This window comes from Dryas octopetala, chromosome 3 (genome assembly GCF_963921425.1).
Source record: "Dryas octopetala chromosome 3, drDryOcto1.1, whole genome shotgun sequence".
Taxonomy (NCBI): Eukaryota; Viridiplantae; Streptophyta; class Magnoliopsida; order Rosales; family Rosaceae; genus Dryas; species Dryas octopetala.
In genome coordinates this window covers 518,509-544,330 of record NC_141368.1, presented here as the reverse complement: position 1 = coordinate 544,330, position 25,822 = coordinate 518,509, and the positions used below count along the sequence as shown (strand labels likewise).

The following is a 25,822-nucleotide window of genomic DNA, read 5'->3' as shown; positions in this document are numbered from 1 at the left end:
GTGGATTTTCAATCATTTTATAACACATGAATATAATAGTCATTAATGGTGTGTTTGGATGGAGGAAAAAAACTTGGAATTTAAACAAAACTCAGTATTTAAGAAATTACATGCTCTAATTTCCTTATTTGGGTCAATAAATATAGAATTTTGTAAATTCTAGCTGGAAAAAAACTTGAGATTTGAAGGCTATAAATTCCAACTTTAAATTCCACTTAAATTGGTGTCATTTTTAAAATTCCAATTTTTACAAAATAAAAACAAGTTGTGTCGGCATACTACCACCGCCACCAACATCACCACCACTAACACCACCGCCCCCGCCACCCCTGCCACCACCGCCACCGAGATCGCCACCACCCCTGTTGCTGCTGCTGCCGCCACCACCACCACCACCACCACCACCACCACCACCATCACCATCACCACCACCGTCACCACCACCACCGCCGCCACCACCATCACCATCATCGCCATTGCCAACACCATCACCGCCGCCACCACCATCACCATCACCGCCATTGCCAACACCACCACCACCACCATCGCCACCGTCACTGTCACCGCCAACACCCCAATTTTCGCCGCCACCATTTCTCCCACCGCCTGTGGGCCATCACCACTACTAATATCGTCAATTCACCACAAGCATCATTTTTATTGTTGCCACCATCACCATCACTTTTTTTAATTAATGCATCAAAAATTAAAATTACCATAAATTTCGTATTTTAACTCAATTATGTTTACATGTTATCCAAACAAGAAAATTTATATATTCTAGAATTTTAAATCACATCATTTTAAATTTCTTCATTTGTGAATTCCTTAGTAATTCTAAACTACTTCATCTAAACGCACCATAAAGGAAAAAGTAGGGTCAATTATAGGTGTCCAAAGATAAGTGTTTTTTTTTTTGGTGAAAAAAAGGGGCAAAGATAGGTGTTTGTTAGACAACTTAGACTTAAAGCTTAATGAAAAGAAAACAACTCGGAGTTGTGAGGACGATCTTTTCACCAAAAAACGGACGATCTTTTACCAAGCTGAACAACTCACGCATAGTAACTTTTACCTTTTTTTTTTTTTTTTTTTTTTTTTGAGAGGGTAACTCTTACCGTTTTAGGGTAAAAGTTGGTAATACCGCAATACTACTTGGTGCCCAAGAAATAAAGAATTGAGAATGATATGAAGTATGAACAAAGCCACAAGGGCTTTATAAAACCCTTGGGTCCGTAAAACCCCAACTCTCAAGATTCAAGAATTATTACCAGCATCAGAGAAATCCGAAAAGGAGAAAAGCGGAGACGATGAATATGTTTAAGCTCAATTCCCTCAAATCGTTGAGAACTCTGAAGCATCTCAACCATTCCCAATCCGCCACTACCAGAGCGCTCACCAGCTGTTCGTCAATAATCCTCAAACACCCAAACCCACTTCTCTCCTCTCCATATTCTTCTTCGCCTGCCCCGTCGCACAATTTGCAAGCCGTTCGAAATTACCGAAGCAGTCGCGATCTCAGGTAATCCATACTTTTCGTGTGTCTTTTTAGAAGTATTGGGTCTTTGGACTGCTGTCGATGTGCACGACTCAGATTTATTTTGGGTTTTTCGCGTTGTGTGTGCTTTTTGAAGTAATGGGTTGCTGGTGGTGGGTTCTTGTTAGATGAATGAGTGCGTTTGAGTGAGTATTTTGGGGTTTTATTTGTAGAAACTATGAGATTACGCCTCCGGTGAATTGGGGTGTTCGGATTGTGCCTGAGAAGAAGGCGTTTGTGATTGAACGGTTTGGAAAGTACGTCAAGACTCTGCCGTCTGGAATCCATTTCTTGCTTCCCTTTGTCGATAGAATCGCCTACGTGCATTCCCTGAAAGAGGAGGTCATCAATGTTCCTGACCAGTCCGCCATCACCAAAGACAATGTGGCCCTTATGATTGATGGCGTGCTTTACGTTAGGGTAATCTCACATTCTTGAACTGGGTTTGTGTATCTTGTGTATATTTCTCTACTGGGTACTGACTACCGAGATTGTATTTGCTCTTATTTCTTGTGTGGGTGCAGATTGTGGATCCTAAGCTGGCCTCCTATGGCGTTGACAATCCTATTAATGCAGCTATCCAGCTTGCACAGACTACCATGCGTATTGCAATTGGGAAAATCACTCTTGACAAGACATTTGAGGAAAGAGAATCGCTCAATGATGAGATAGTGGTAAGTTTTATCTTCTCTTATTTTTTTTTTGGCCCCTGATAACTATAAAGTTTAAAACCCTGGCAGATATGAATCTTTCTTCTTCTTTAGAGCACTAATTTCGGTTGAGTTTCCTGCCATGAATTATTTTGTCCTGTATTGTGAATTTGTGATGATATGTCTGATAATTGGCTGTAATAAGCAAATGTCTGATGAGGGACATGATTTAAGTAAGAGGGGGCTGGTAAAGTGAATCAACAATGTATCCTCTCCACCTTATTCTAGTTTGTTTCTACAATTTTCCTTAAGATTGTTACATCAGCTTTAACTAAATTTCATTTTCTTTGTAAGTTAACATATTGGTTAAGAAATATTTTAAGTGGCATCATTTTTGCAGACGGTCCTCAACAAGGCTGCAAGAGCATGGGGTTTGGAGTGTCTCCGATATGAAATAAGTAAGACACCCTTGTTGCAAGTGTTTCATCAGACAACTTTTTTTTTTTTTTTTTTTTTTTATTATGGTGAAATATTTTTGTTAATGATTGATTTTCATACTTGTTTAGAGGACATAACTCCTCCTCGTGCGGTGAGGGAAGCTATGGAGATGCAAGCTGAAGCAGAGCGCAAAAAGAGAGCTCAAATTCTTGAATCCGAAGGTAAGGAACTCAAATTCCGATTGTTGTTTTAATTGTATATGTAAGGTGAAATGCTGTAGTTGTTTTTTGAATTTGCAGACTTCTTTGAAGTGAAGTATTTTCAGTCACTCAATTAGGTAGCTATAATGTTTGGCAGAAATTAACATTGTGTAATCTTTCTCAGGAGAAAGGCAGGCCAACATCAACATTGCAGACGGGAAGAAGAGTTCTGTAATTTTAGCAGCAGAAGGTAGTTACTATTCTGATGTAACTTAGTCCCATCAGTGTGCAGTATTGTGGAATAATATGATGTTGATGTTTCTTTAGTTGGATAGATTTGCCATGTCCAATTCCATCACTGACTTCTGCATTCTTTTTTATTTCATTCTTTCACAGGAGAAGCACAATCCATCCTCGCAAAAGCAAATGCCACATCCAGAGGAATTGCGCTTGTGTCAAAGTCTCTTAAAGAAAGTGGGGGTGCAGAGGTGAGGTTTTTCAATCCCCTTGATTGTGTTTTTAGTATTTTCGATGAAAAAGTTTGGGAGTCCAAAAGGTGGTGCTAGAGCATTGGTTTGGTTGGCACTTGTTTTCTAGTTCATTGAAGTTATAGGGGCCTCCCTCCCGATGGGTGTTGTAGATATAAAAAGTAATTCATGCATGGGATATGAAAGCCAGGGAATGTGTTTATGAGTCTCCAATTGGCTATGCTACACTTTCAGCTATACTTGGTGTTAATTTTTGTTTGAAGTTGTATAGTTGGAACTCTTTTTTTCTTTTTTCATAAGAATTTTCAAAATCAGAGAACAATCTTGTGTATCACAGATTCACAGTGTATCACATTCTCTCCTTTGCAGTCTTCTTACTCCTTCAGGATCTCTACAAGTTCTTTTATGAGTCCCAACACATGTCAGTCATTCCAAATGGTTCCACTGTTATTTTGCTTGTTTCTCATATAAAGTATATAACATATGCTTCCACCTCGTGCATATATTCATGTGAAATAGGCTTACTATTAGTTGAAAAGAATATTTCTAAATCATAAACTCCTTAGCTTAGTCTACTAGTCTAGTGATTGAAATCTTGTGGGAGGTGATGCGTATATTAGAAGAATGCTTCTAAATCATGAACTATATATATATGTGTGAGCTCTATAGGTTGTTACAGCCTTACAGGAAGTGTGCATGTGGATAAGGTGGCATGTTAGGTTATTGGTAGTGCATTATTTTTTCAAGAATCAGTAAATCTGAAAAGGGGCCAGTTCTTGTTTTAGCGTCTTCTAGACCCAAGAGTAGTTTTGTCTTATAAGCAAGGATCCTGTTACATGTAGGCTGGTTTTGTCTTTAGGGATGATGGTATGTGGTGTACAGCTTTTATGAAAATCACATGAAAATATTAATCGTGTTCTTATACGTGTGGACAAAGGAACTAATATTGTGCTCTGATTTGCAGGCAGCTTCTTTGAAAATTGCTGAGCAGTACGTTGAAGCCTTTGGTAATATTGCCAAACAGGTGAAAATGGAACCATTTAACTTTGTATACATGATGTGTCTAATGAGTAATGATGCATAATTAATTAACTAACGTATTCTCCCTTCATTTCTATTTTTGTGGTCCTTTTAACCTTTTTTGCAGAGCACAACACTGTTGCTTCCTAGTGCTTCGTCAAATCCTGCCAGCATGATTTCTCAAGCACTAACCATCTACAAAAGCTTGACGAACAATACTTCCACTGATGGGTTTCATAGAACACTTGATGGATCAACTGGAGGCTTGAAGGATGATGCTTCCTCAGGAGCATCTGAGTATGGGAGCAACATGATTGATGTTGGAACAATTGATGAAGGTAATGCAAGGTTTTCGCTTCAGAACCGCAAGAAAGGAGAATAGAGTTGACTTCTCTGAATTGTTTGTCAATGAAACCAGTTATATTGGGTTGTTTTACAGCAGACTTCCATTGTAGGATGCTTTCTTTTTTCTTTTAAATGAAAGGTAGGACTCCTCGACTTAATATGAGCTGTGATTAACTACAGGCAGGGTGTTAAATCTTTGGAAGGGCAGATGATTTGCCTATCATATCAAGGAATTGAAAAATTTTGGGTTTGAACTTGGATATGATTATTTTCCATTTTCATTACTATTGTTGTCTTATCTATAGTTGATGGTGAACGTTTCAAGTGGATTGCTATTTACAAATTTACAAGCGATACAATTGAACCCTGCTTAAAGATATTAGAGAGCCTTGTTAAACAATTCACAGTTGTTACATCCCAGCCCAAAGGAAGACCCTATTGATCACTGTTGTGTAGAATTTATTTATATACGTTTATTTTGTCGGCTCTTCTTGTGGCCTGGTGTAGTGGTGTTTTGTTTTCATTTTAGGAACAGCTTCAAAAATTCCAATAGAGAAAGTGCAGAGGAGAGCCTATCATCTTGAAAGGAACGTCATCCCCTTTATCTCTTACAAGTTGTTACAACTTGCAAGCAAAAGCATATTATTGATGGTCAATTCTTGATGGGAAAACGATTGAATTCCCTTCCCTGCAAGAAATGTGTTTGAATAAGACTACAAGATTAGTATTTGCAGCAGCTGCCGGCCGGCCTGCTTTGCCTTCACCTAATACTTGCCCAAATTAAAGATAAGAAATTAAAATGGTTAATAACTTAATATCCTACCTACAGGCTACAGCTACTTGCTAGTTTATCCCAATGATAAAATGCCTTAAGATCTCTATGTGCGTTACAAACTTAGAAAGATTTGTCCCAGCATTTAAAAAAAAAAAAAAAAAAAAAAGGCTTTTTTTGTTATGCATGAGAGCTATGCTTACGCTTAAAACAGCATGTAAATCCGCATGGAAAGTTCCCAAACAAATGGAAAACGACAATAGGATTGTCGTCTGATTATTAGTTAGTGTTGTTGTTACTTGTTGGGGCTTGTTTGTCTCATTCGGAAAGGTCTACTCTTGCCTGATGGCAAGGCTGACGCATCTCCACCCGCCTAACAAGAAATATTTGCGCCTGCAAATCAAACAGAGTCCACCTCAACAATCCGATTCTTGTGAATCTTCATTAATCTTTAATTAACGGCAGGCAGTGTCAATTGTTCAAAATTATCTTGGCCATGCTCCTCCCTAATTACAATTACCTTTATAAAAAAGTTACTTGTAGAAGATTATTGATTAACTAAACATGCAGCTAGCCTTCACTTTCACCTTAAGTTAAAAGTCAACAAAATACAGGTCCACATAGGAATTAATTAAATGATCAAGATACCATTCCACCAATAACAAATGACTGAGACTTGAATAAATATTTTATATATTTTATGGAGATTCATAGTGGATTTATATTTGGACCTTTTTCACAGACAGACTCACACCCGCTGGAGATTGTGGAAGTAAAGCAGCCTGTAACTCCAAAATTGTATTCTGTAATGTGATTTGTTCCCCCTCCAAATTCCAATTCAAAAGCCCTCGTAATCTCTGACCTTTAATTTGCACCTTTATTCATTCGTGGACCATCCCACAAGTTAAATCAAGCTTAGCAGCAAAGTGCTAGCCACAGCCACACTTGTCAGATTATCATCATATATTCATATCACACTTGCTTAACACTTTGCCCGAAAATTCAGTCCCATAGTTTATTAGGCCAGTTTTCCACGCTTTGCTTTCAATTCAACGCCGTGTCATCTTTGGCCTCCACTCCTCAACCCCTGATCCCAAATATCTCAAGCTTCTCAGCCAAAGCCACAAACTTTCCCATTCAATCACAAAAACCATCATCTGGGCTTGATGGGTTTCGAAGGAGCTGAAGAATCAGGAGGCACAAAAGTGCCCCAATCAAAATTCCGGCACAACTCACCTTTGGTCCAAGTGGGACTCATTGGGTTCGTCTGTTTTTGCTGTCCGGGCATGTTCAATGCCCTCTCAGGCATGGGAGGTGGTGGCCAGGTTGATCCCACCGCCGCCAACAACGCCAACACCGCCCTCTACACCACCTTCGCCGTCTTCGGCATCCTCGGCGGCGGCATCTACAACATCTTAGGCCCTCGCCTCACTCTCCTCTCGGCCTGCTCCACTTATGTGCTCTACGCAGGCTCATTCTTGTACTACAACCACCACCAGCACCAGGCCTTCGCCATTGTCGCCGGAGCGATTCTCGGGATCGGTGCAGGCCTACTTTGGGCCGGCCAAGGTGCCATCATGACCTCCTATCCCCCACCCAATCGGAAAGGGACGTACATTTCCATTTTCTGGAGTATCTTCAACATGGGTGGTGTCATTGGTGGCCTCATCCCTTTTATTCTCAACTACAGCAGGAGCGAGGCTGTGTCGGTTAACGATGCTACTTACATTGGTTTCATGTGTTTCATGACTGCCGGGACTCTTTTGTCCCTGGCTATTTTACCGCCTAGTAAGGTTGTTCGTGATGATGGGACTAAGTGTACCAACATTCAGTACTCCAATGTTCATATTGAGGTGGTTGAGATTGCCAAACTCTTTATGAACTGGAAGATGCTTCTTATAGTCCCTGCTGCTTGGTCCAGCAACTTCTTTTACACCTACCAGTTTAATAATGTCAATGGGGTTTTGTTCAATTTGAGGACTAGAGGATTGAACAATGTGTTCTATTGGGGAGCCCAGATGTTGGGTTCCATTGGGATTGGGTACATAATGGACTTCAGTTTCAAGAGTAGGAGGGCAAGGGGTTTTGCTGGGATTGGAGTGGTTGCTGTTGTTAGCACTGCAATTTGGAGTGGTGGACTTGCCAACCAGCTAAGGTATTCTCGCCACAAATTATTGCCGGAGAAGTTGGATTTCAAGGACTCCGGTGCTGATTTTGCAGGACCATTCGTCTTGTACTTCACTTTTGGGTTGCTGGATGCCATGTTCCAGAGCATGGTTTACTGGGTCATTGGAGCCTTGGCTAATGACTCTGAAACTCTAAGCAGGTAACACAGATGATGATTTTTATATTCAATGATCTTGTGCAATTGGTGATAGAATCATATATACATGATCAAGCTTTGTGAATTATGATGTGAACAATTTTTGTGCATGTGTTACAGGTATGTTGGATTCTACAAGGGAGTACAGAGCGCTGGGGCAGCCGTTGCTTGGCAAGTTGATACGCACCATGTATCCTTCATGTCCCAATTGATTGTGAATTGGTCGCTTACTACACTGAGCTATCCATTGTTGGTAGTCCTGGTCATGTTTGCTGTAAAGGAGGACAATAAGGCTGACGAGGAAATCACCAAGGAGGTTGCTCCTCCATTTGCTGACCCTGCCTCAATCAAGGACAATAAGGGTGTGGCTTAGCAGATCAATTTAGTGATAATTCATTGGAATGTCTTTTGGATTTGCTCCGATATTTAAAGTTGTTATCATGTTCACAAGTAGTGTAATTGGTATAATGTTAATTGTCCGGTGCTTTACATAGTAATCAAAGTCATCTTCTGTTAAAATATCCATGAATACCTATTGATATCCATGTCTGCTTCTTTTCGTGCTTAACAATGAAATTCTTTTCAGTGGGTGACTCTTTCCAGATCAAAGAAACCATCCTTTTTATTTCATTATAGAAAAGGTGCTAGAAAATATGGTTTCAGGGAACACATAAAATACATCATTACATCAGTATGCACCATATACTACAATGCTATTTGTACCCTCCCTAAGTTTGCATCTCTCACAGTATCTGTGATACCCTATAGAGATCCATCAGACCAATTCAACAGGCATTACTCCTTTCTCTTGAAAAATGATCAAAATCCAGCTCCACCTCTGTGGGGCTCTTGATAATAGTTAGCCGCAGTACCTTTTGGGTGTTAAAGCATTTCAAGCAACAGGGATCTTAGGTTCCCCTAAATTCACAAAGGCCTCAGCTCGGGCCATGCGTGCCATTGCCGCATTCCAAGACACAAGATGGTTCATAAATACATCTACATACTTTCCTCTGTCATTCTGTTAAGAAGATATCCAAGGATCATGATAATATCTTGAGGTGGTGGAAACAAAGTGAAGCTTGACAATAATACATACCTTGTAATCCAGATAATAAGCATGCTGCAAGAAAGCAAGCAAAGACATTGTCAGTAAGTTAAGAAAAATTTCAGCAAAGGCATTATCAGGGCAAGGAGCAGAAAGAGATCATTTACATACCTCCCACATATCCAAACTGATTATGGGCTGCACAATAAGAGATGATTAATGCAACTTCTAAACTATATATGTAGGAAATAATATTGGGAAACATCGAGTTTACTTACTATGTCATCCCAGACAAGTGGGCAAATGGCATTTGAAGATTTAATTATCTTAAGTTGTCTCTCTTCTCTCTTTACTGGGAAAATGAAACAAGGAATATCATGGGTAATCAGCGGAGTTGATTAGCAAAACAAGGTCATAAGGTGAATTCCTTAGCAGGTTAGTTAAAGATTGCCCAATCACAGAAAATGAGGAAATTTCATTCCTTGGTAATTCCAAACATATTAACTCAGATGAATTCAGAAATTAACTAAAAAAGGACTTACAAACAAGCCAAACCCAGCCAGAGCCAAATAGTGTGAGTGCTGCTTCTATAAACTTCTCTCTGAAATTTGTAAAGGAACCAAAATCCTTTTCAATCTGCTCAAGTACACCTAGTATGGGCATGTCCCCTCCTCCAGGTTGCATGGATTCCCAAAAGAAGTCATGATTCCAGACCTACAAGGATAAAGTCTAAGGATCTCATCTCATAATCCTCAAATTATAGATGAAACTACAAAAGAAAAAAAGTCTGCTGCCTCATTGTTGCATATCAACTATCAAGCAAATGCAAGAAGGCTTTGCATCCCTTTTTGGAATGTTTTTGGTTTGAAAGTTGTTTTCAATGCTAAGCCCAAAACAGGGCTTTAAGTTTGTGATTCCCAGCCTTAAACCAGTATAACAACCCACAGCCAAATGTTTCCCATCATTGACCAGTGACCACTAAGCAAATTCATTCAGACCATTTTAAAACGACCCAGTCTAAGACAGTAGACAAATTAGCTAACAATATTGTAGTTACCTGAGCAGCGTTGTTAAATTCAGGTAGAGGATTCCCATTATTGTATGTTGCTTTGACAAGTTCATCAAAAGTGTAGCCATATAGTATGTCATTCTTCTCTAGCTGTTTGTTCAAACCTTCCAAGTAGTTACGATGATGGCCTCCCCAATGAATCTCCAATGTCCTCTGACTCATATAAGGCTCCAAACCATCCTACAAACAGAAACAATGCAGTTCGGTCGAAGAAGATCACTAGTCCTGGTAAGACTTCCAAAACTGCATTTATAATATGATAAGAAATTCAGTTACATACAAGTTTATAAGGAGGTTTCTTCAAGCCATAGTAAGCAACAGCTTTAGAAGCTCTTTGAGACCCATCAGGCCATCTTTTCGGCTGCTTACACTGAGTAAATAGAGAATCAAGTATAGTGATGCAGTCAAAATAACATCAAAGAAATCTACCATGAGCATAGAAAAATTTATAACAAGTATAACTGTATAACAAACTAAACAGACATATAGCAAAGAACAATATAAGAAGGGCACATACCGAATGAGCAAACTTGGGACTCTTCTGAGAAAAATCAGTCAATAAAAGATGAGAGCTTGGAGTGGAAGGACGATAAACACAGAATACCATTGCTGCTTTGTCCCTCTCGCACTTAAATAAGCATGTCTGCGAAATCATGATTTATGGCTCATTTAATTAAAAATTGAGGTATATCAAAAAAAAAAAAATTAAATTAAATCAAAATTTGAGTGATATACTGAACAGCTAAATATACTGAAAATCTCAAGAAACATAATTAAATTTCACTTTTCCTTCCTTTTTATTTTTTTTATCCGACTCGATTTAATGATAATACTGAACACAGATTCCTCAAAAATGATAACCCCGGACCCCATTCCCCACCGTTATATTATATAATGATTATCTATTTGCAGGTAGAATGAAACCAAGTTTTTTACTCTTACCCAACTTACATCACTAACCAAAATAGGAGAACAGGGAGCTTTAGATTATATCTCCATGAAGCTTTCACAACCAATCCAAACCCAGATTTTCATGCTTATATGACCCCCCCAGTACTAGTAGACCATAACATTTCTATGAAGCATTCCCTCAAACACATATACTACAAGAGGGAAAGAGGGAGACCTTGGTGTTGTTTAGCTGCAGCCTCCAGTGTTTAGCTGCAGCCTCCAGTGGGTGAGCTTTCCAATTCCCGCTACGAGTACAATTAAGCAAATGAGTAAAGAAGGAACTTTCACAAAAAGGGTTATCAACTTCTCATTTGTCTGCAGTTTCCGTTCTTTTGTTTTCTCTTTTGTCCTCTTATCATTGTTAATTGCACTCTGACCAGAAAAACCATTATTCATTGCACCAGAACGGAGGGGAATCGAAGTTTTTCTGGGGACCAATTGACAAAATTGAGGAATTGATAATGTCCATTCTACCCCTCACTCTTTGACTAGAATACAAAACAAACCCAGGGGCATTATTGACTACACAATTCAAATCACTCGGATTTGATATTTCATTATGCAGGAAAGGATGAATGCTGGCCTCGGACACACAACATGATTAGAATATTTGAACTCAAAACTCAATTGGTTTGGCTTTCTGCTTTTAAATCCTCTTCTACTATATCCTAAAAGATAAACCAGATTCTCCATTAACAACCTGTACTGATTTACATACCAATCTGTGGATGAACTGAACTTGGCACCATGGAACCTTATCTGGTTGAATTAATGTACATACGAAACAGTGCCATACTGCCATAACTTTTATTGCACAAATTCAGTTTGAAATGCAAGAGAAATCCTTGAGAAACAGATATGCATCTGCTGCACGCATGTCTTTAACCTTAATTGTACAAGTCTCAGACTAATTGACAGATTCTGCAGGAAAGAGAGATATATGTATATCCTCCTAATTAATATTTTGCATGACACATTTTATCCTTACATCCCAATAAACGACTCAATATACATATATATAAGGGATATAGCATAGATTACCACTTTTCATACATGATTATGCCATAAATGTATATATAAATAAAATAGGATTTTCATTACTACTTGTGGATCTCGTCCCAAAAATTCAGATACAAAGTGCACAAATATCCAACATTACTTGCACTTTACGGCATTATGGTTCTTTCTGGGGATGCAGTGTAATCAAATTAAAGGGTGACAAGAGGTGCCTCAGTGGTCTTGTCCTCTGAGGTTGGAGCAGCCTTTGGTTTGATCTCTTCTTTCTTCTCCTCCTCTTGGGCCATTGGTTTGACCTCTTGCACCTCCTCCTCTTGGGCCTTTGGTTTGGTCTCTTGTACCTCCTCTTTGGGCTCCTTTGCAGCCTCAACATTGACGGTCTCTACTTCTTCGGCAACCTCAACTTTTTTCTCTTCTGGCTTCTCAGTAACTACTTGAGCCACTGCAGCAGGTGCGTCTGCAGGTGCGGCCTCAGCAGCCTTTGATTCAGCCTCCTCCTTTGGCTCTGAAACATCTATCAAAGGTGCTTCATTCTGATTCTCACCCTCATTGCTCTTCTCCTCCTGCATTAATAAGAATAACTCATAAACAATTAATGTATCGAATAGGATGTACTTTTTGTGATTCTGAATCATTGATTATGTTGACTATTGATGTATACCTGAGGAGGAGCAACGGTCTCGCCCTCAGCATTCTTGGGGGTGGTAGGATCAGTTGGGAGAGCCTCGGGGCGAGTCTCGAACTCCTTGGGTTTGCTCGCACAGCCTCCCATTATTGATGAGAACTTTGGGACGAACGGGCGAGTTTTGGAGTTGGACGTGGGGTTCCTGATCAGCTATTTATCAGCTTCAAGGTTGAGGCTGAGGAATATGGTGAGGGAGGGATGGGTTAATATAGTCGAAGCAGCCTCTCATATTTAGGAAAAATTCTTGGTCTCAAACACTGGATTGCCATTTCGCACCCATCAATCTACACATGCTCTCTCATCATCGACTTTTTCAATGGACAGCAAAACTTTGTGCACCGCCTTTCGTGCTACGAATGCAGGTGCCCTTTTGGAGTTCGTTATCACAGTTAGTCCTTCGGGATTTTCTGGCTTCCCCAAGCACCACGTGTCTCTCTCTACCACAATTTTAGAGCAACAAGATTTTTAGAATGTGACATGATTGTGTCTTGCTTATTATAAATGAATGAGATTGACAACCATTAAAATCTAAACAAATAAAACAATGCCATATTAATTGTAACTTCAAATTTTGATCAAAAAGCAAAAATAATTGTAACCTGATCGAAATGGTGAGATTCGCCTCGATGTATGTAGCTTAGCAAAGATAAAGAAGAATATATGTTGGTGATGAATCCATCTTATTCCTTCGGGTCCATTATGGCTCCAACCTTTAAAGGCTAAAACCGCGTCTATTAATTTGTTACCTAATGGAAAATTAAAAGGTGCAAAACTAAAAAGACAAAACATATATGTTTTAAGATGAAAGAAATTGACACAAGTACCTTCTTGATCGAAGTACCCCAAACGATATTGAATGTTTGCTTAATCTATTAATATAAATATATAGTTTTTAGAAAGAAAAAAAAAAACTTTTTCAGTCAAAATTTGTCAGATAATATTTGAAATGCCTTATTGGTAAAAAAAAAAAAAAAGTGTGATAGTTCCTCGTGAGAATAATAATTCATTTGTTAAAATCATCTTTTTGTTTAAGAATTAAGAGTAGTGATATTTGGACTATTTTTTCTAACCATAAGTTTGAACTTTGATCATCTCTCTAACAAGTAAAGATATATTTCGACCAAAAAAAGTAAAAGTAGCTTAAGTTATTTTATTCTTTTCTAATGTGGTTTTTTCAGTAAAAAATTTAGATATTGTAATATGGTCGGATTTTTCATTTTATTATTTAATTAGAAAGGAGGGGAATCAAACTTGGTGCAAAAGAAAATTTTAGGACCTTCCTAATTGAATTATCCCAACAATGGCTGATTTTTCACGGTATTAATTGGTTTTTTAAAAAATGAATGAAAAGTAAAGTGTTTAGTAAAAGAAAAAGTGTTTGGTCCAAAATTCCAAATAGTTTTCTATTAACATTTTCCTTTAAAAAGTAAAAAATGAGAAGCACAGAAATTTTAAAAAAATTCAAGTCGGAGATTTGCAACGGCTGGCTGGCCAAAACCTATTTTGACGCTTGGGGGTCGAAGGGAGACGCAAAAACGGCTCACTCTGTCCAGCAAGAACCAAGAACTTATTAAGGCATTACGCGTGCGTCAACCAAGCGTCTGATTTTCCTCCGCGTTGTTCATCCTAAAAATTAGGGATTTTCCCTCCCTATCTTTGTGTCCAAGGAAGATCATTCCCATGCTAATTAAGTTCCAAGTTGGGTACCTCAAACCCCCTAACCTCACTTCTCATTTCGAGAAAATAACTCTATTTTCTCAAATTTGGGGAAGGTTCGGGGAAGAAGGTACATGATTAATTCTATGATCTTCCCTCAAATTTGAATTCAATTTGGGGGAAGAGAAGAAGAACAAGAAGAGTATAGGAGAGGAGTTCCATAAAAAAAGGCGAGCTTTTCTTTCTGTCTCAAAGAAAAGAAAAAAGCTCGCCTTTAATTCTCGTATCCTCTCTCATGGACCCAAAATTCCCAATCATCCTCCTAATCCTCTTCGCAATCTTCATCCTCTGTTCCTTCCCCACCACCGTCCGATCGGAGCACTCATCAGACTCCAACAACTTCATCAGATTACCCTCCGACTCCCACTCCCAATCGCAATCTGCGGATCGATGTAGCGCGTCGTCGTCACCGAAGTCCCCCTCCATGTGCCCCGTCAATTGCTTTCGACCCGACCCGGTTTGCGGCGTCGACGGTGTGACCTACTGGTGTGGCTGCCGGGAGGCGCAATGTGCTGGGGCCAAAGTCGCCAAAAAAGGGTTTTGCGAGGTGGGTAATGGGGTCTCAGCCCCTCTCTCCGCTCAAGCCCTGCTTTTGGTTCACCTTGTTTGGCTGATCGTCCTCGGCTTCGCGGTTTTGTTCGGCTTTTTCTGATGGACTAGTTTTCTACGGGAGGGGAGGTCAGCTCTATTCTTTTTAGTGGTTTTTTAGGTTGGGTTGTTTGGGGAACTCTCCTCCTTGCAATGAGAGAGTGGGTAGGCGCTCGCGCATTCCGATTGATGTATATGCAAGATGACAAATTATGAACACTCACTTGTCTGATGTGAGACAACCCTTTCTTGCTGACCTTTGTAAATTTGTAATGACTGATGAGAGGATAGGCGTAGGCGTTTGTGCATTCTAATTGCTGATGATGATCATGTGATGATGTATACGCAATAAAGACGGATTTTTTTTTTTTTAACATTCTTTGACTCTTGGTTTATAATCCATAATGGGATTAGGAAGAATTGGATTGATAAAAAATTGGATTGCAAATGAATTGGATTGAGGAGAAGTCAAAATTCGAATTCTCATTGAAACTGTTTACTAAATTCTCTGGAATCCGAATAAGAATGAGACCAATTATATATAAGTTGTTTACTAATTCACCAGAATTGGAATTGAAACCAATTTGATTACTAAAATGCCCTTGTTTTAAATTAATTATAGAAATAATGTGAGGGTATCATAGGAAAAAAAGTTGGACTCGTGATGAGTTGTTTCTCCATGAATCAGAATACCTCCCCCCATACAAGAATTCAATTCCTCCAATATAAGGAGTTGAATTCATGATATCATGTAGGCCTCACTTGTATTTTTATTCCCATATAGTTAGTAAACACATGAGCAGTCCATAATCGGAATCCAATTCCTTATTTTGATTCCGATAACGGATTAGTAAACATGTCATCAGACTCTGGTCACTCCACCATTCTTCATATGTGAATATTTTGTGTTTTTATTCTCCTTTGGGTTTTGTCCAATTAGTGATCAACTTTGAGTCTTGATCGAAGGCTTGTTCTGGTTTTGGCTTGGGTTTGTGGAATTCATGGTGATTCGGATGCCTATAAAAAAGGCAACGAGATAGGTTCCATAGTTCATTATACACTTAAAACTTACAATTTCTCTTCGTTTGTGTCATACGGTAGGCACACGTTTTTTATTTATTATTGGGCCTTAATTTATTAACAAAAATTAGATTCCTGAAATTTGATTATTGGGCTCAATTTTGTCACTTAATTTAATGGGATTTGATCACCAACCCAAAAATTGATTGTGGTATCAATTAGAAAATGTTTTGAATTTTAAACTTCATTTTCATAACATAATATGGCAAGGAGGATAAATTCTTCATCCAAATGTTTATTTAAATTATGGGATTCTAGACTTTAAATATCATAATTTGAGGGTTTAAAATTGAAGATTCTTACCATTTAAATCTCATAATTAGAATTGAAGGCTTGTTTGATCCACACTGATTTGGTTGTTTAACCAACTAACGATTAATTTAGTGATATTTCTTTACTTGCATATCAAGGATTCAGTTGTCCCTCTTGTAATATTTCTCTATTTAATGGTGACAAAGCTCTTAAGTTCGAATTCCCCTTCACCGTGATAAAAAGACTTCGATTGTTTAAACGGATCCGACCCTAACCCCAACCCCAACTCTAACATTTCAACAGGGCCTTAAAAAAATTGAACCTTAGTAGGATTCCGAGCCCATTAGAAGTAAATAAAGGGTTAGCGGGTGCGGGCCACCCGGCCCACAATCCATTTGACAGTGAGTCCACTACAGGTCCACACCACACGTTGCCTTACCTGGTGAATTTATCATCAATTTGATGACGATGGCTATGGAAAAGTGGAGGAATGAAATTGAATCCCGGCAGTTGTGACCGTTGGTAACGGACTCCAGACCAAGAAATGCTTTCTTGCGGTCTGTTTAGCAACCCCATCATCTCCCTCCTCAGTAGTATTCCTTTTACTCTGAAATCCAAGAACCGTGCTAATTTCCTCAAACGCTCCTCAACCTCAATCTCAGGCTACTCAGCAAACCACTCTAAGAAATCACAGGTTCACTACGATAGCCTTAGGGTTTTGGAATGGGACAAGCTCTGCGATTCCGTTGCCTCCTTCGCTCGTACTTCCTTAGGCCGCGAAGCCACTAAGGTAGGTACCACTTTCATACTCATACATAAAAAAAATTCTTCTTCTTCCTTCAATTTTGTTGTTGTTGTTATTGTTATTGACTTGGTGGTGTTGCCTCTGCTGGCACTGGTGCTGGTGTAATAGGCACAGCTATGGTCTTTGAACCAGACATACGAAGAAAGCCTCAGGCTTTTGGACGAAACCAATGCGGCCGTCGAAATGCACAAGCACGGTGCTTGCACTTTGGATTTTGGCGGCGTCAATGTCGTTTTGGTAATCTTCTAAATTATGCATATATTACTGCTCTGCTGCCATGAAAATTTGATGACCTTATCCACTGACTTTTTGCTTTTGTTGCTTCTGAAGGTGCAATCTGCCATACAACACGCTCGGAGGAGTTTACCACTGGACGGAATCGAAGCAGTAGCTGTTATGGCGCTGCTACAGTACGCTGACAATTTGCAGATTAATCTTAAAGCTGCAATCAAGGAAGACGCAGATTGGTACACACGTTTTATGCCTCTTTCACAAGTGGTAAATACAACATTCAGATTTATTAAATAAAGTACCAATTAATTTATCATCATATATTTAAATGCATTCAAATAACCCTCAACTGTTTGTGCAGATAATGGGATTCGTCATTAACCGATCACTAGTGAAGCTGATACATCAAGTTATAGATGAAGATGGCAGTGTTAAAGACTCTGCGGTTTGATACTGACAATGCCATTTTATTTATTTGCATTCATTACTTTTTAAAAAGTCTCCTTGTCTCTCCCCTTGTCCTGCAATGGAACTCTTTAGCGTTGTTGATTTGTTTGGCTCGCTTCAATTTACAGTCATGTTTTTAATTTTTTTTAAAAGTTTTATTCTTTCCCCCTGCATTCTTGTCTCACTCAAACTTTTATTTCCTGTTTCAGAGTCCTGCCCTGAAACGATTACGAAATCAAGTTCAGATGCTTGAGGGAAAGGTAAAATCCTATTTTATTTAATTATCTTTTATGGACATTTATGCAGATCATGAATGGGTGATATAGTGACCTTATCCTTATATTTTGAGTTGTGTGCCTTTGTACTTCTTACTGGATTTTAAGTAGCTAGGCATATGACTGCATGTTGCAGAAACATTTGGCATGTTGTATGTTTCATCACTCTTCATTCTTATTCACAACCTATTTTTATAACTGTTTCCATCCAGATATATCAGTTAATGGACAGTCTAATTAGGAATGACAGGACTGAAACACCCTTTCTGGTAAGAAGCACAAGTTCAGAGATGTATTTCTTCGCATCTTCAAGATTATTTCCCTAATTATTATACTATCATTGGTTCAGGAAGTGAGTAATGTTGATGGCAGGTGGTGTATAAAATCCAGTGCAAACGAACTTACAAGTTTTAAGGGTCTACTGTTGCCCAGGTCTGTAAAGTTTGTTGTATAACTTTCATCACCTCTGAGCATGAAAAGAACTCTTTATTGATTGTTTACAGGTCTTAATCGATCTCCCTTCCCCCCCCCCCCCCTCTCTCTCTCCCTTAATTTTATGGGAGCTCAATTGATTATTTCAATCCCAAGAGTGATGAGAGTGATATAATGTTATAGTGGTTCAGGCATAGGAAACATTGTTGAGCCTTTATCTGCTATCCCTCTAAATGATGAGTTGCAACAAACAAGGGCACTAGTATCACAGGCTGAGGCAGATGTTCTCTCTATGTTAACAGAAAAGGTTTCTGGCTTTATGTGGTAATAACTCTTTTATGCTGGCTATTTAATCTTTTCTCTTTTTTACAATTATATTGTGGTTTACTGTACAGATGCAAATGGATCTTGATAACATTGAACAACTATTAAACAGTATAATCCAACTGGACGTGGTAGGTTGCCGCCACCATTTAGGGATTCCTTCTCTTCTTTAATCAAGTTTGAAGCACATTCCAACTGTATGCTCATGTATATGGATGGAATTGTTTTCAGGATGTCCTTGTGGTCGTTACTTTATCTGATTGTTTTAGTTGGTAAATTCCTTGGTGGCTTAGTTTGGGTTCTTAACTTGTAGGTCAATGCTCGAGCAACTTACGGTCTAGCATTTGGAGGAACATGTCCCAATATATATCTACCAGGAGAGCATGGCTCTTCGAGTACTGCTGCCTACTTATCAGGGAACAAACATCCACAGGCATCCTATCCCTTAAAGAGTGAATGGGTGTTGTATCTGCAGAAAGCTTATCATCCTTTATTACTTCAACAGAATAGGCAAAAGTTACAGAAGGCCAGGAAGGATTTCAATAATGCTGCTATGGTAGTAATGCAAAGTGTCCCTATATTATTATTAGTTTTTTTGTTTTAATCCCAGTTCCTGAATAATGATTCAGGATACATAATTTTGCATTGAAAGTCAGCGATTCAATGTTATTTTTATAGAGTGGTCATCTACTTCTTGCACATGAGGAATTGCATGAGGTGGTTGTCACTTTTCAACAGTCATTATTACTTCTCAAAAAAGAATTGGGGCACCTATGGTTAACAGATTGACAACTATATTACATCTACTTCTGTTACTTTTTTTTCCTTCTTAGGTAATCAAAAGAAAATTGCAAGGAGTGAATACTTCACAGAAAGCAGGAAAAGATATAGATATTTCATCCCTAGGATTGAAGGTAATTTCTAATTTTATAGGCTGATTATTCATAGTATCAGCTGGCTATAAATTCTCATCTCTTAGTGTGCATCATAATATTACAACAGATTCTGTCTTTAAGGTTATTTTACCTCTGTTTGGCAGGTTACTGAACTGGAACAGGTTCACCTAGTTCCAGTTGATTTTCTTATATCTCAGACAACTCGAGTTTTGGTTATCACTGGCCCTAATACGGGGGGTAAAACCATTTGTTTGAAGACCATAGGATTGGCAGCTATGATGGCAAAATCAGGTTTATCTAACATCTTAATTCTTTTAATCATCCCTTTAAGGCTCATGGAATTTACTAGTAGTCCCTGTTTATCTATCCGAGGTCCTCAATATCTAGACACTTCGGTTGAATAGGTTATGGAAATAAAAACAGCTTGCTCTGCAAGAACGTAGAGAATATTTAGGGACTGAAAATTTAAAGTCACAAATGCAACTTCCAACACCATTCATCAAGTTGCCTGGCTTGTGACCTTTTTTATTTTTAAAATTGCAGGTCTTCATGTTTTATGCTCTGAATCAGTACAAATCCCTTGGTTTGATTCAGTTTTTGCTGACATTGGTGATGAACAATCCCTTTCCCAATCGCTTTCCACCTTCTCCGGCCACTTAAAACATATAAGTGTAAGAAAAGTATTCTTTTGAGAATTTTTCTACCTTATTTTAAGTAAATTTTCTAATGATAAACATGACCAACTATAAGTGTACAATAATTAAAAAGCTGATCGACTACAAGAATTTTGTTAAATGATTTCTTGTGTGATGGGTGAATTATTCGCTGCATACTTTTCTGATATCAAAGCTTTTCAAGCAGTGTCTTTATTACTTGATTTACACATTGCAGGGCATCCGATCACAATCAACAAGTCAGTCACTCGTGCTACTAGATGAGGTGTGGTTTATTGGAATTTCTGAAATATGATAATATAACAATTAATTACCAGGATGACAAAATAACATATTTATGGGCATTACACAACTTCTTTTGTTGTTGTAGGTTGGTGCAGGAACAAATCCCCTTGAAGGAGCAGCACTGGGGATGTCACTACTGGAATCTTTTGCTGAAACTGGTGCTTTGTTGACAATCGCTACAACACATCATGGTGAACTCAAAACCCTGAAATACAGGTATTTGGCATACAAGTCAAAGATGCAACTATTGCATTACTAATGACAGTTCAGTTGTTTATTCATTGAGTTTGAATAAAAATAGTTTTTGTCAGTCTTATGGTCATAGTTGTTCTGCTTGTGGTTTATCAAAGTCAAGTTATACTGCATCTTTGTACTTGAAAATATATATGAACCCATAGAATTTTTCCTGCTATAAGATCTTGGTTTTGTGTTGATGTGATTGTTTTTTTGACAGCAATGATGCCTTTGAAAATGCATGTATGGAGTTCGATGAAGTCAACTTAAAGCCAACTTACAGAATTCTCTGGGGAGTACCAGGTCTTTATTCTGACAACTTACTTTAACATTTATTCATGCAACACCCTGGATACTTGGAATGATGTTCACAAGTTTATCAATATGTCACAATGGAAGCATAAGTCTATGACTTAATCAACGTTATTCCTCTGCCATAGAATTGATCCGTTGTCTGTTTTCATTTAAGCAGCTGGTTGCTTTCCCTTTTTCAATCTGGTCTCCATGTAGGAAAGACTGTATACCAGTTTTTATGCTTTCTACTTTCAAAAGCCATAACATTGCCATCTCTATATGCATTTGAGTTAACTGTTCTCTTTTCTATTACCATGCATTTGGTGTTCCCATTTAATGTTACATTATACGATTATTTTATTACTGCATGACTCAAGGAGTGAGATTTATGCTGCAGGGCGTTCGAATGCAATCAATATAGCTGAAAGGTTAGGACTACCTGGTGAAGTAGTAGATAATGCCCGTGAACTATATGGTGCAGCTAGTGCAGGGATAGATGAGGTAACATACATAGCTTCGGATGAGTGCTTTTCTAAATTTCTTTCAACCCTCTTGAAAAATTTTCTGTTGCACTTTTTTATTTCAATGCAGGTCATAATTGATATGGAACGGTTAAAGCAGGATTTTCAGGAGCTTTTATATGAAGCACAGCATCATCTGATGTGAGAATCTTCTATTCAATTTAGATGATTCTTGATTCTGGTGTAATCTATACTCTTACGGTCTTGGAAAGGGAAAACAAATGTTATAAAGAGAAAATAGCATAAAAATGAGGAATAACATAACTTCATTTTAATGGCATATAATTAGATAAAATATCAAATTATGCAAATGCTGTCTGTTAATGATTAATGTTCTCTGTTAATAAAGTTAATTCATGTTGCAGACATGATGAACCTATAGCTTACAAACAACGCGTCTATATCTGTTCATATTTGTACTTGTAGGATCTCAAGAGAATTGTATGAGAAACTGTTGGTTGCCAAAAGGAAGATTGTGGAACATGGTAGTGATCAAAGATTTAAGAAAATGCGAGAAATATCTGAGGCTGCTGCAATGGCACGTTCTATCCTTCACAAAAAAGTACGAAAGCAACGTGCATCTGTGGTTCAACCTTTGCAGCCTACAATAGTGCATAAAAACCAGCATATATTGGAAACTGACAGTCAACACCTAACAACTGATGATGATGAACATCCAATGGCAAATAGGAGTGCATCCACTTCTGAAGATATCCAAAAATCACCATCAGGTATTCATGAACCAATGAGAACTTTTGAGACTAACTAGATTGACTGTCAAATTTCTTTGAAAATCCGGCTGAGTTTTTAGTTTTTAGCAATTACGAATGTCTTTCAACTTTTATCAAGCATATATTCTTTTACCTGTATGTTTCAGAGAAGTTTAAGCTTCCAAAGGTTGGCAATATGGTGTTTGTTTCTTCCCTTGGAAAGAAAGTGACAGTTCTGAGAGTGGAGCCATCTAAGGATGAAATAGTGGTTCAAGCCGGAAACATGAAGTTGAAATTGAAACTAGACGACATTAAGACATGACTGGCAGGAATAGGAGCATGCAAATGCCATCTAAGACATCTAAGATGTGAATGGAAAGGATTTCTGCTTGCACAAGTGCACGTTAATTGGTAAGAATACATGCTTTGTTTCCATAGCAGCTCTTTTTCCTGTTATAGAATCTCTGCGCTCAGATGTTATATAGACATTTTAAACAATATTTCTGCTATCCATCACTTATTCTCTCTCTCTCTCTCTCTCTCTGATGTCTATACAATATGCAGGAGTCTTCTGAAAGTGTGGCATTATGTTAAATACCCTTTACCTGCAGTGCAGTCAGGAAAAGGAACCAAACAATGAAGTGGTAGACAGAGGCCTGAACATTTGTGTATCAAAATCCAAAGCTTCAGAAAAATATTTGGATAGCTCAATCAGTTATATCAACCTCCAATCAGCTTGCTAATTCAGTCCCAATAAGTTTAAAGCATGGACATCTTGAAGATACCAAGAGAACAGTAGGAGCTAGATAGAAGATACATCTTTTACTTTATTGTTTTGTTGAACGACAGTTAATGTAAACATCATTCTCAGCAATATGAGACGTAAGTTGTAACTGCTTCTTATCTTTGCTTGTCTTTATACGTTACTTGAAGTTTTCAGTAGCTGGAAGCTTGTGATAAATCCTAGCAAGAAATAAGAAGGCAGTGATAGGAGAGTTAATTACACTTACACCCCCTGAGGTTTATCGTCTTTTTACATACACCCTCTAAGGTTTCAATAATTACACATACACTCCCTGAGGTTTTAAAACAGTTATATATAACCCTCTATAGTGAGACGAAAATGATAAAAAATTATGTAAAAAAGCATGCTAAGGGATTAAATAGCCTAATAAGATTATTCAAGGTGTATTTTTGCATGCTAAGGGATTAAATAGCCTATTAAGATTATTCAAGGTGTAAGGTCCAACTTGAATACAAATATTTTCTTATTTATTTATTTATTTATTTATTTTGTAGGGGGTTATATGCAACAGTTTTAAAACCTCAGGAGGTGTATGTGTAATTATTAAAATCTCAAGAGGTGTATGTGAAAAAATAATAAACCTCAAGAGGTGTAAGTGTAATTAACTAGTGATAAGAAGAACGTCATAAATATCTTGGAACTCAAATCGTTGAAACATCGACAAAGTTAACAAATTGAATGAGAATAACGAATATGACATGATCAAATGAATGGGACCTGAAACCGAAAGATCTCTGGCAGATAGTTGTATCCCCAGCAGGCCAGCAAGTTTATTAATGTTTTGGTTGGGAAATTGCTTTATTAGGTAGCGTGTAGATACTGGATGCCTCCACTATTCAATTTATTGTTAACTTTACGTCTTATATTATTATATAAACTCATGAATTTGATGAACCTTTCACATATCCCGTTGAAAATTCACAACCACCGTAACCCTTTTTGTTTGTATTCATTTAACAGGAATATTAACGCTGAAATTGCTGAGTAAACTTCCGTTTGTTTATTGCTTCTTGGAGTCACTAGTGACTACGAGTCTACGATATTTCAAGGATGACCAGAGCACGAAAGATTCGTAAACCTTCTTTCCTACTGTACAATGTTTACCGAACAATATTCCCTCTTAGAATAAGACTATGGGGCCTTCTTGGCAATAGATTCATTTCCTTCATCTGTCTGAGTCTCATACGTGTCATAACATACAATGCCAAAATCCAATAAACTGAACATTATAAAAAGGCATGATTAGAGAGCAGCCATATTCCACAATATATGGTACTTTTATTAAAGGTGTTGTTACATCATCAACTTGTTGTGCAATTCAATTCAACTTGTATTGAATGTGAACCGCTAGTTCTTTGGTTCTCCACTTCTAGCTGCTAGCTAGTTTTGTTACTATTCTATTGTCTGCTAATGATGTTCTACATACTAATCAAAATGCACTAAAGAATCAATCTCCACCACATATGATCAGTACTATCATTAGCTATATAGCTATCTAGCTGATGCTTTGCATCCCTTGTTCCTCATCCTTGCTGATGATGCAGTGTTCATGATCATGATCAGCAACCCCAACAACCCATCCAAACTGAAAGGTGACATCCAGGAAATAAAGCATGATGACCAAAACAAAACAGGACAAGAACATGGGAATGGGCCCAAAGATCCAGAGAAACAGAGGGAAAGAGAAGTAGAAGGCCCTGAGGCCCAAGGACCAGAAATAGCTGCCTCTGTTCACAACATTAGCAACATACTCGGTTGTGAGGTGGTGATGCTTGTGATGTGGTGACATCTTCTTAATTGGGGTGTTGATGAGAATGCTTGCATGGCTGTAGTACCTTATGGACTGCACATTGAACAGAAAAGCCACCAAGAAACACACCAATATGGCAAAGAATTTGATGGCGAACCCGAGCTCGCTGCTGTCCCCGAATACGACAAAAACTGTTCGATCCTTGGCGCCACTGGTCATCAATACCGCAATGAGAGAGCTGAGCATGATGGCTGTTGAGGCCAAAAGGGTCGATGCCATTATGTTGTTTCGAAGTGTCTGCACCGCAAGAACACCATTCTTTGACGCATCCTGCATTGTATTTACGCATACCCACATGAAAATTGGTATCAAGATTTGGTTTTTATCATTCATTTTTAACATGTGTATCAAAAATTTGAGTAATAGACATCGTTTTGATCATGATCATTAAGAATTAATGGTGATCAATCGAGGAATGTTGTGTTATGTACCTCCATCATAGCGTGGACCCAGAAGCGGCGATTGATGGAATTGATGCCGATGATGGTCTTATTGGGTTGCATTACGATTCGATAGAGAAGCCAAAGGTGGTATGTCACCATTACCAGGAGGCCTGCTGGTACCAAAACGTAATCAAGAATTTTTCTCTGCATGCTTGATATTCAGTAAACAAGAATGCCCTGTTTTAGATTTCTTCTTCTTCTTCAAAGGAAGGCTGAATGTACGAGATAAGAGAGAAGGGGAGAGTCCAAGTGTAATACGGGTGTGATGTTGTGCCTGTGTGCGGACTGAGTAATTTGGGTGAATATATGACAGAGAGAGAAACACAAGGTGGGCTTTTATAGGACGTGGGTTTGGGTATCTTTAAGGAGGATATTAATTTTCATGGCCAAAAAAAAAAAAAGGAGGATATTAATTTATACATGCATGAGCCATGGGGTTTAAAATGCGATTCATACGTGGAAT

The 25,822-nt window shown here is 38.3% G+C and overlaps 6 protein-coding genes across 9 annotated transcripts; 4 read left to right on the top strand and 2 right to left on the bottom strand.

Annotated features, from left to right (window-relative positions):
* The first annotated feature begins 1,070 nt into the window (after positions 1 to 1,070).
* Positions 1,071 to 5,161, top strand: LOC147289139 (uncharacterized). Its single transcript, XM_086236574.1, has 9 exons — positions 1,071 to 1,519; positions 1,708 to 1,954; positions 2,059 to 2,208; positions 2,585 to 2,642; positions 2,751 to 2,843; positions 3,007 to 3,072; positions 3,219 to 3,310; positions 4,275 to 4,334; positions 4,458 to 5,161. Exons 1-9 carry the CDS (start codon positions 1,308 to 1,310, stop codon positions 4,710 to 4,712), a joined length of 1,233 nt encoding a protein of 410 aa, XP_086092700.1. The 5' UTR covers positions 1,071 to 1,307; the 3' UTR covers positions 4,713 to 5,161.
* Positions 5,162 to 6,176: 1,015 nt separating this feature from the next.
* Positions 6,177 to 8,291, top strand: LOC147289138 (UNC93-like protein 1). Its single transcript, XM_086237052.1, has 2 exons — positions 6,177 to 7,773; positions 7,891 to 8,291. The coding sequence occupies exons 1-2, from the start codon at positions 6,614 to 6,616 to the stop codon at positions 8,141 to 8,143; spliced, it is 1,413 nt and encodes a 470-aa protein (XP_086093178.1). The 5' UTR covers positions 6,177 to 6,613; the 3' UTR covers positions 8,144 to 8,291.
* An 83-nt stretch (positions 8,292 to 8,374) lies between these two features.
* Positions 8,375 to 11,122, bottom strand: FSD3 (Fe superoxide dismutase 3). 3 transcript variants are annotated; one of them, XM_086237053.1, is made up of 9 exons: positions 11,011 to 11,122; positions 10,402 to 10,527; positions 10,165 to 10,254; positions 9,873 to 10,064; positions 9,358 to 9,529; positions 9,094 to 9,167; positions 8,987 to 9,013; positions 8,867 to 8,890; positions 8,375 to 8,788 (listed from the first exon to the last, which is right to left on the bottom strand). In XM_086237053.1, exons 2-9 carry the CDS (start codon positions 10,489 to 10,491, stop codon positions 8,663 to 8,665), a joined length of 795 nt encoding a protein of 264 aa, XP_086093179.1. In that variant the 5' UTR covers positions 10,492 to 10,527; positions 11,011 to 11,122; the 3' UTR covers positions 8,375 to 8,662. The 3 variants fall into 3 exon arrangements, with proteins under 3 accessions (XP_086093179.1, XP_086093181.1, XP_086093180.1); XM_086237055.1 differs by lacking the exon at positions 11,011 to 11,122 and adding an exon at positions 10,836 to 10,942; XM_086237054.1 differs by lacking the exon at positions 11,011 to 11,122 and adding an exon at positions 10,827 to 10,939.
* A 2,875-nt stretch (positions 11,123 to 13,997) lies between these two features.
* Positions 13,998 to 15,125, top strand: LOC147289136 (uncharacterized). The gene has a single exon (XM_086238319.1). The coding sequence runs from the start codon at positions 14,489 to 14,491 to the stop codon at positions 14,903 to 14,905; it is 417 nt and encodes a 138-aa protein (XP_086094445.1). The 5' UTR covers positions 13,998 to 14,488; the 3' UTR covers positions 14,906 to 15,125.
* Positions 15,126 to 16,644: 1,519 nt separating this feature from the next.
* LOC147289135 (DNA mismatch repair protein MutS, type 2) lies at positions 16,645 to 24,083 on the top strand. Of its 2 annotated transcripts, XM_086235157.1 has the most exons (22): positions 16,645 to 16,963; positions 17,087 to 17,215; positions 17,309 to 17,476; positions 17,571 to 17,654; positions 17,866 to 17,916; positions 18,144 to 18,200; positions 18,281 to 18,363; positions 18,547 to 18,670; positions 18,759 to 18,818; positions 19,001 to 19,243; positions 19,521 to 19,601; positions 19,727 to 19,874; positions 20,127 to 20,254; positions 20,475 to 20,522; positions 20,628 to 20,758; positions 20,997 to 21,079; positions 21,468 to 21,571; positions 21,662 to 21,732; positions 22,018 to 22,322; positions 22,469 to 22,712; positions 22,866 to 23,190; positions 24,067 to 24,083. In XM_086235157.1, exons 1-20 carry the CDS (start codon positions 16,718 to 16,720, stop codon positions 22,621 to 22,623), a joined length of 2,499 nt encoding a protein of 832 aa, XP_086091283.1. In that variant the 5' UTR covers positions 16,645 to 16,717; the 3' UTR covers positions 22,624 to 22,712; positions 22,866 to 23,190; positions 24,067 to 24,083. The 2 variants fall into 2 exon arrangements, with proteins under 2 accessions (XP_086091283.1, XP_086091282.1); XM_086235156.1 differs by lacking the exon at positions 24,067 to 24,083 and having other exon boundaries at positions 22,866 to 23,206.
* Positions 24,084 to 24,364: 281 nt separating this feature from the next.
* LOC147289134 (uncharacterized) lies at positions 24,365 to 25,648 on the bottom strand. Its single transcript, XM_086235158.1, has 2 exons — positions 25,348 to 25,648; positions 24,365 to 25,186 (listed from the first exon to the last, which is right to left on the bottom strand). Exons 1-2 carry the CDS (start codon positions 25,507 to 25,509, stop codon positions 24,602 to 24,604), a joined length of 747 nt encoding a protein of 248 aa, XP_086091284.1. The 5' UTR covers positions 25,510 to 25,648; the 3' UTR covers positions 24,365 to 24,601.
* Positions 25,649 to 25,822: the final 174 nt, after the last annotated feature.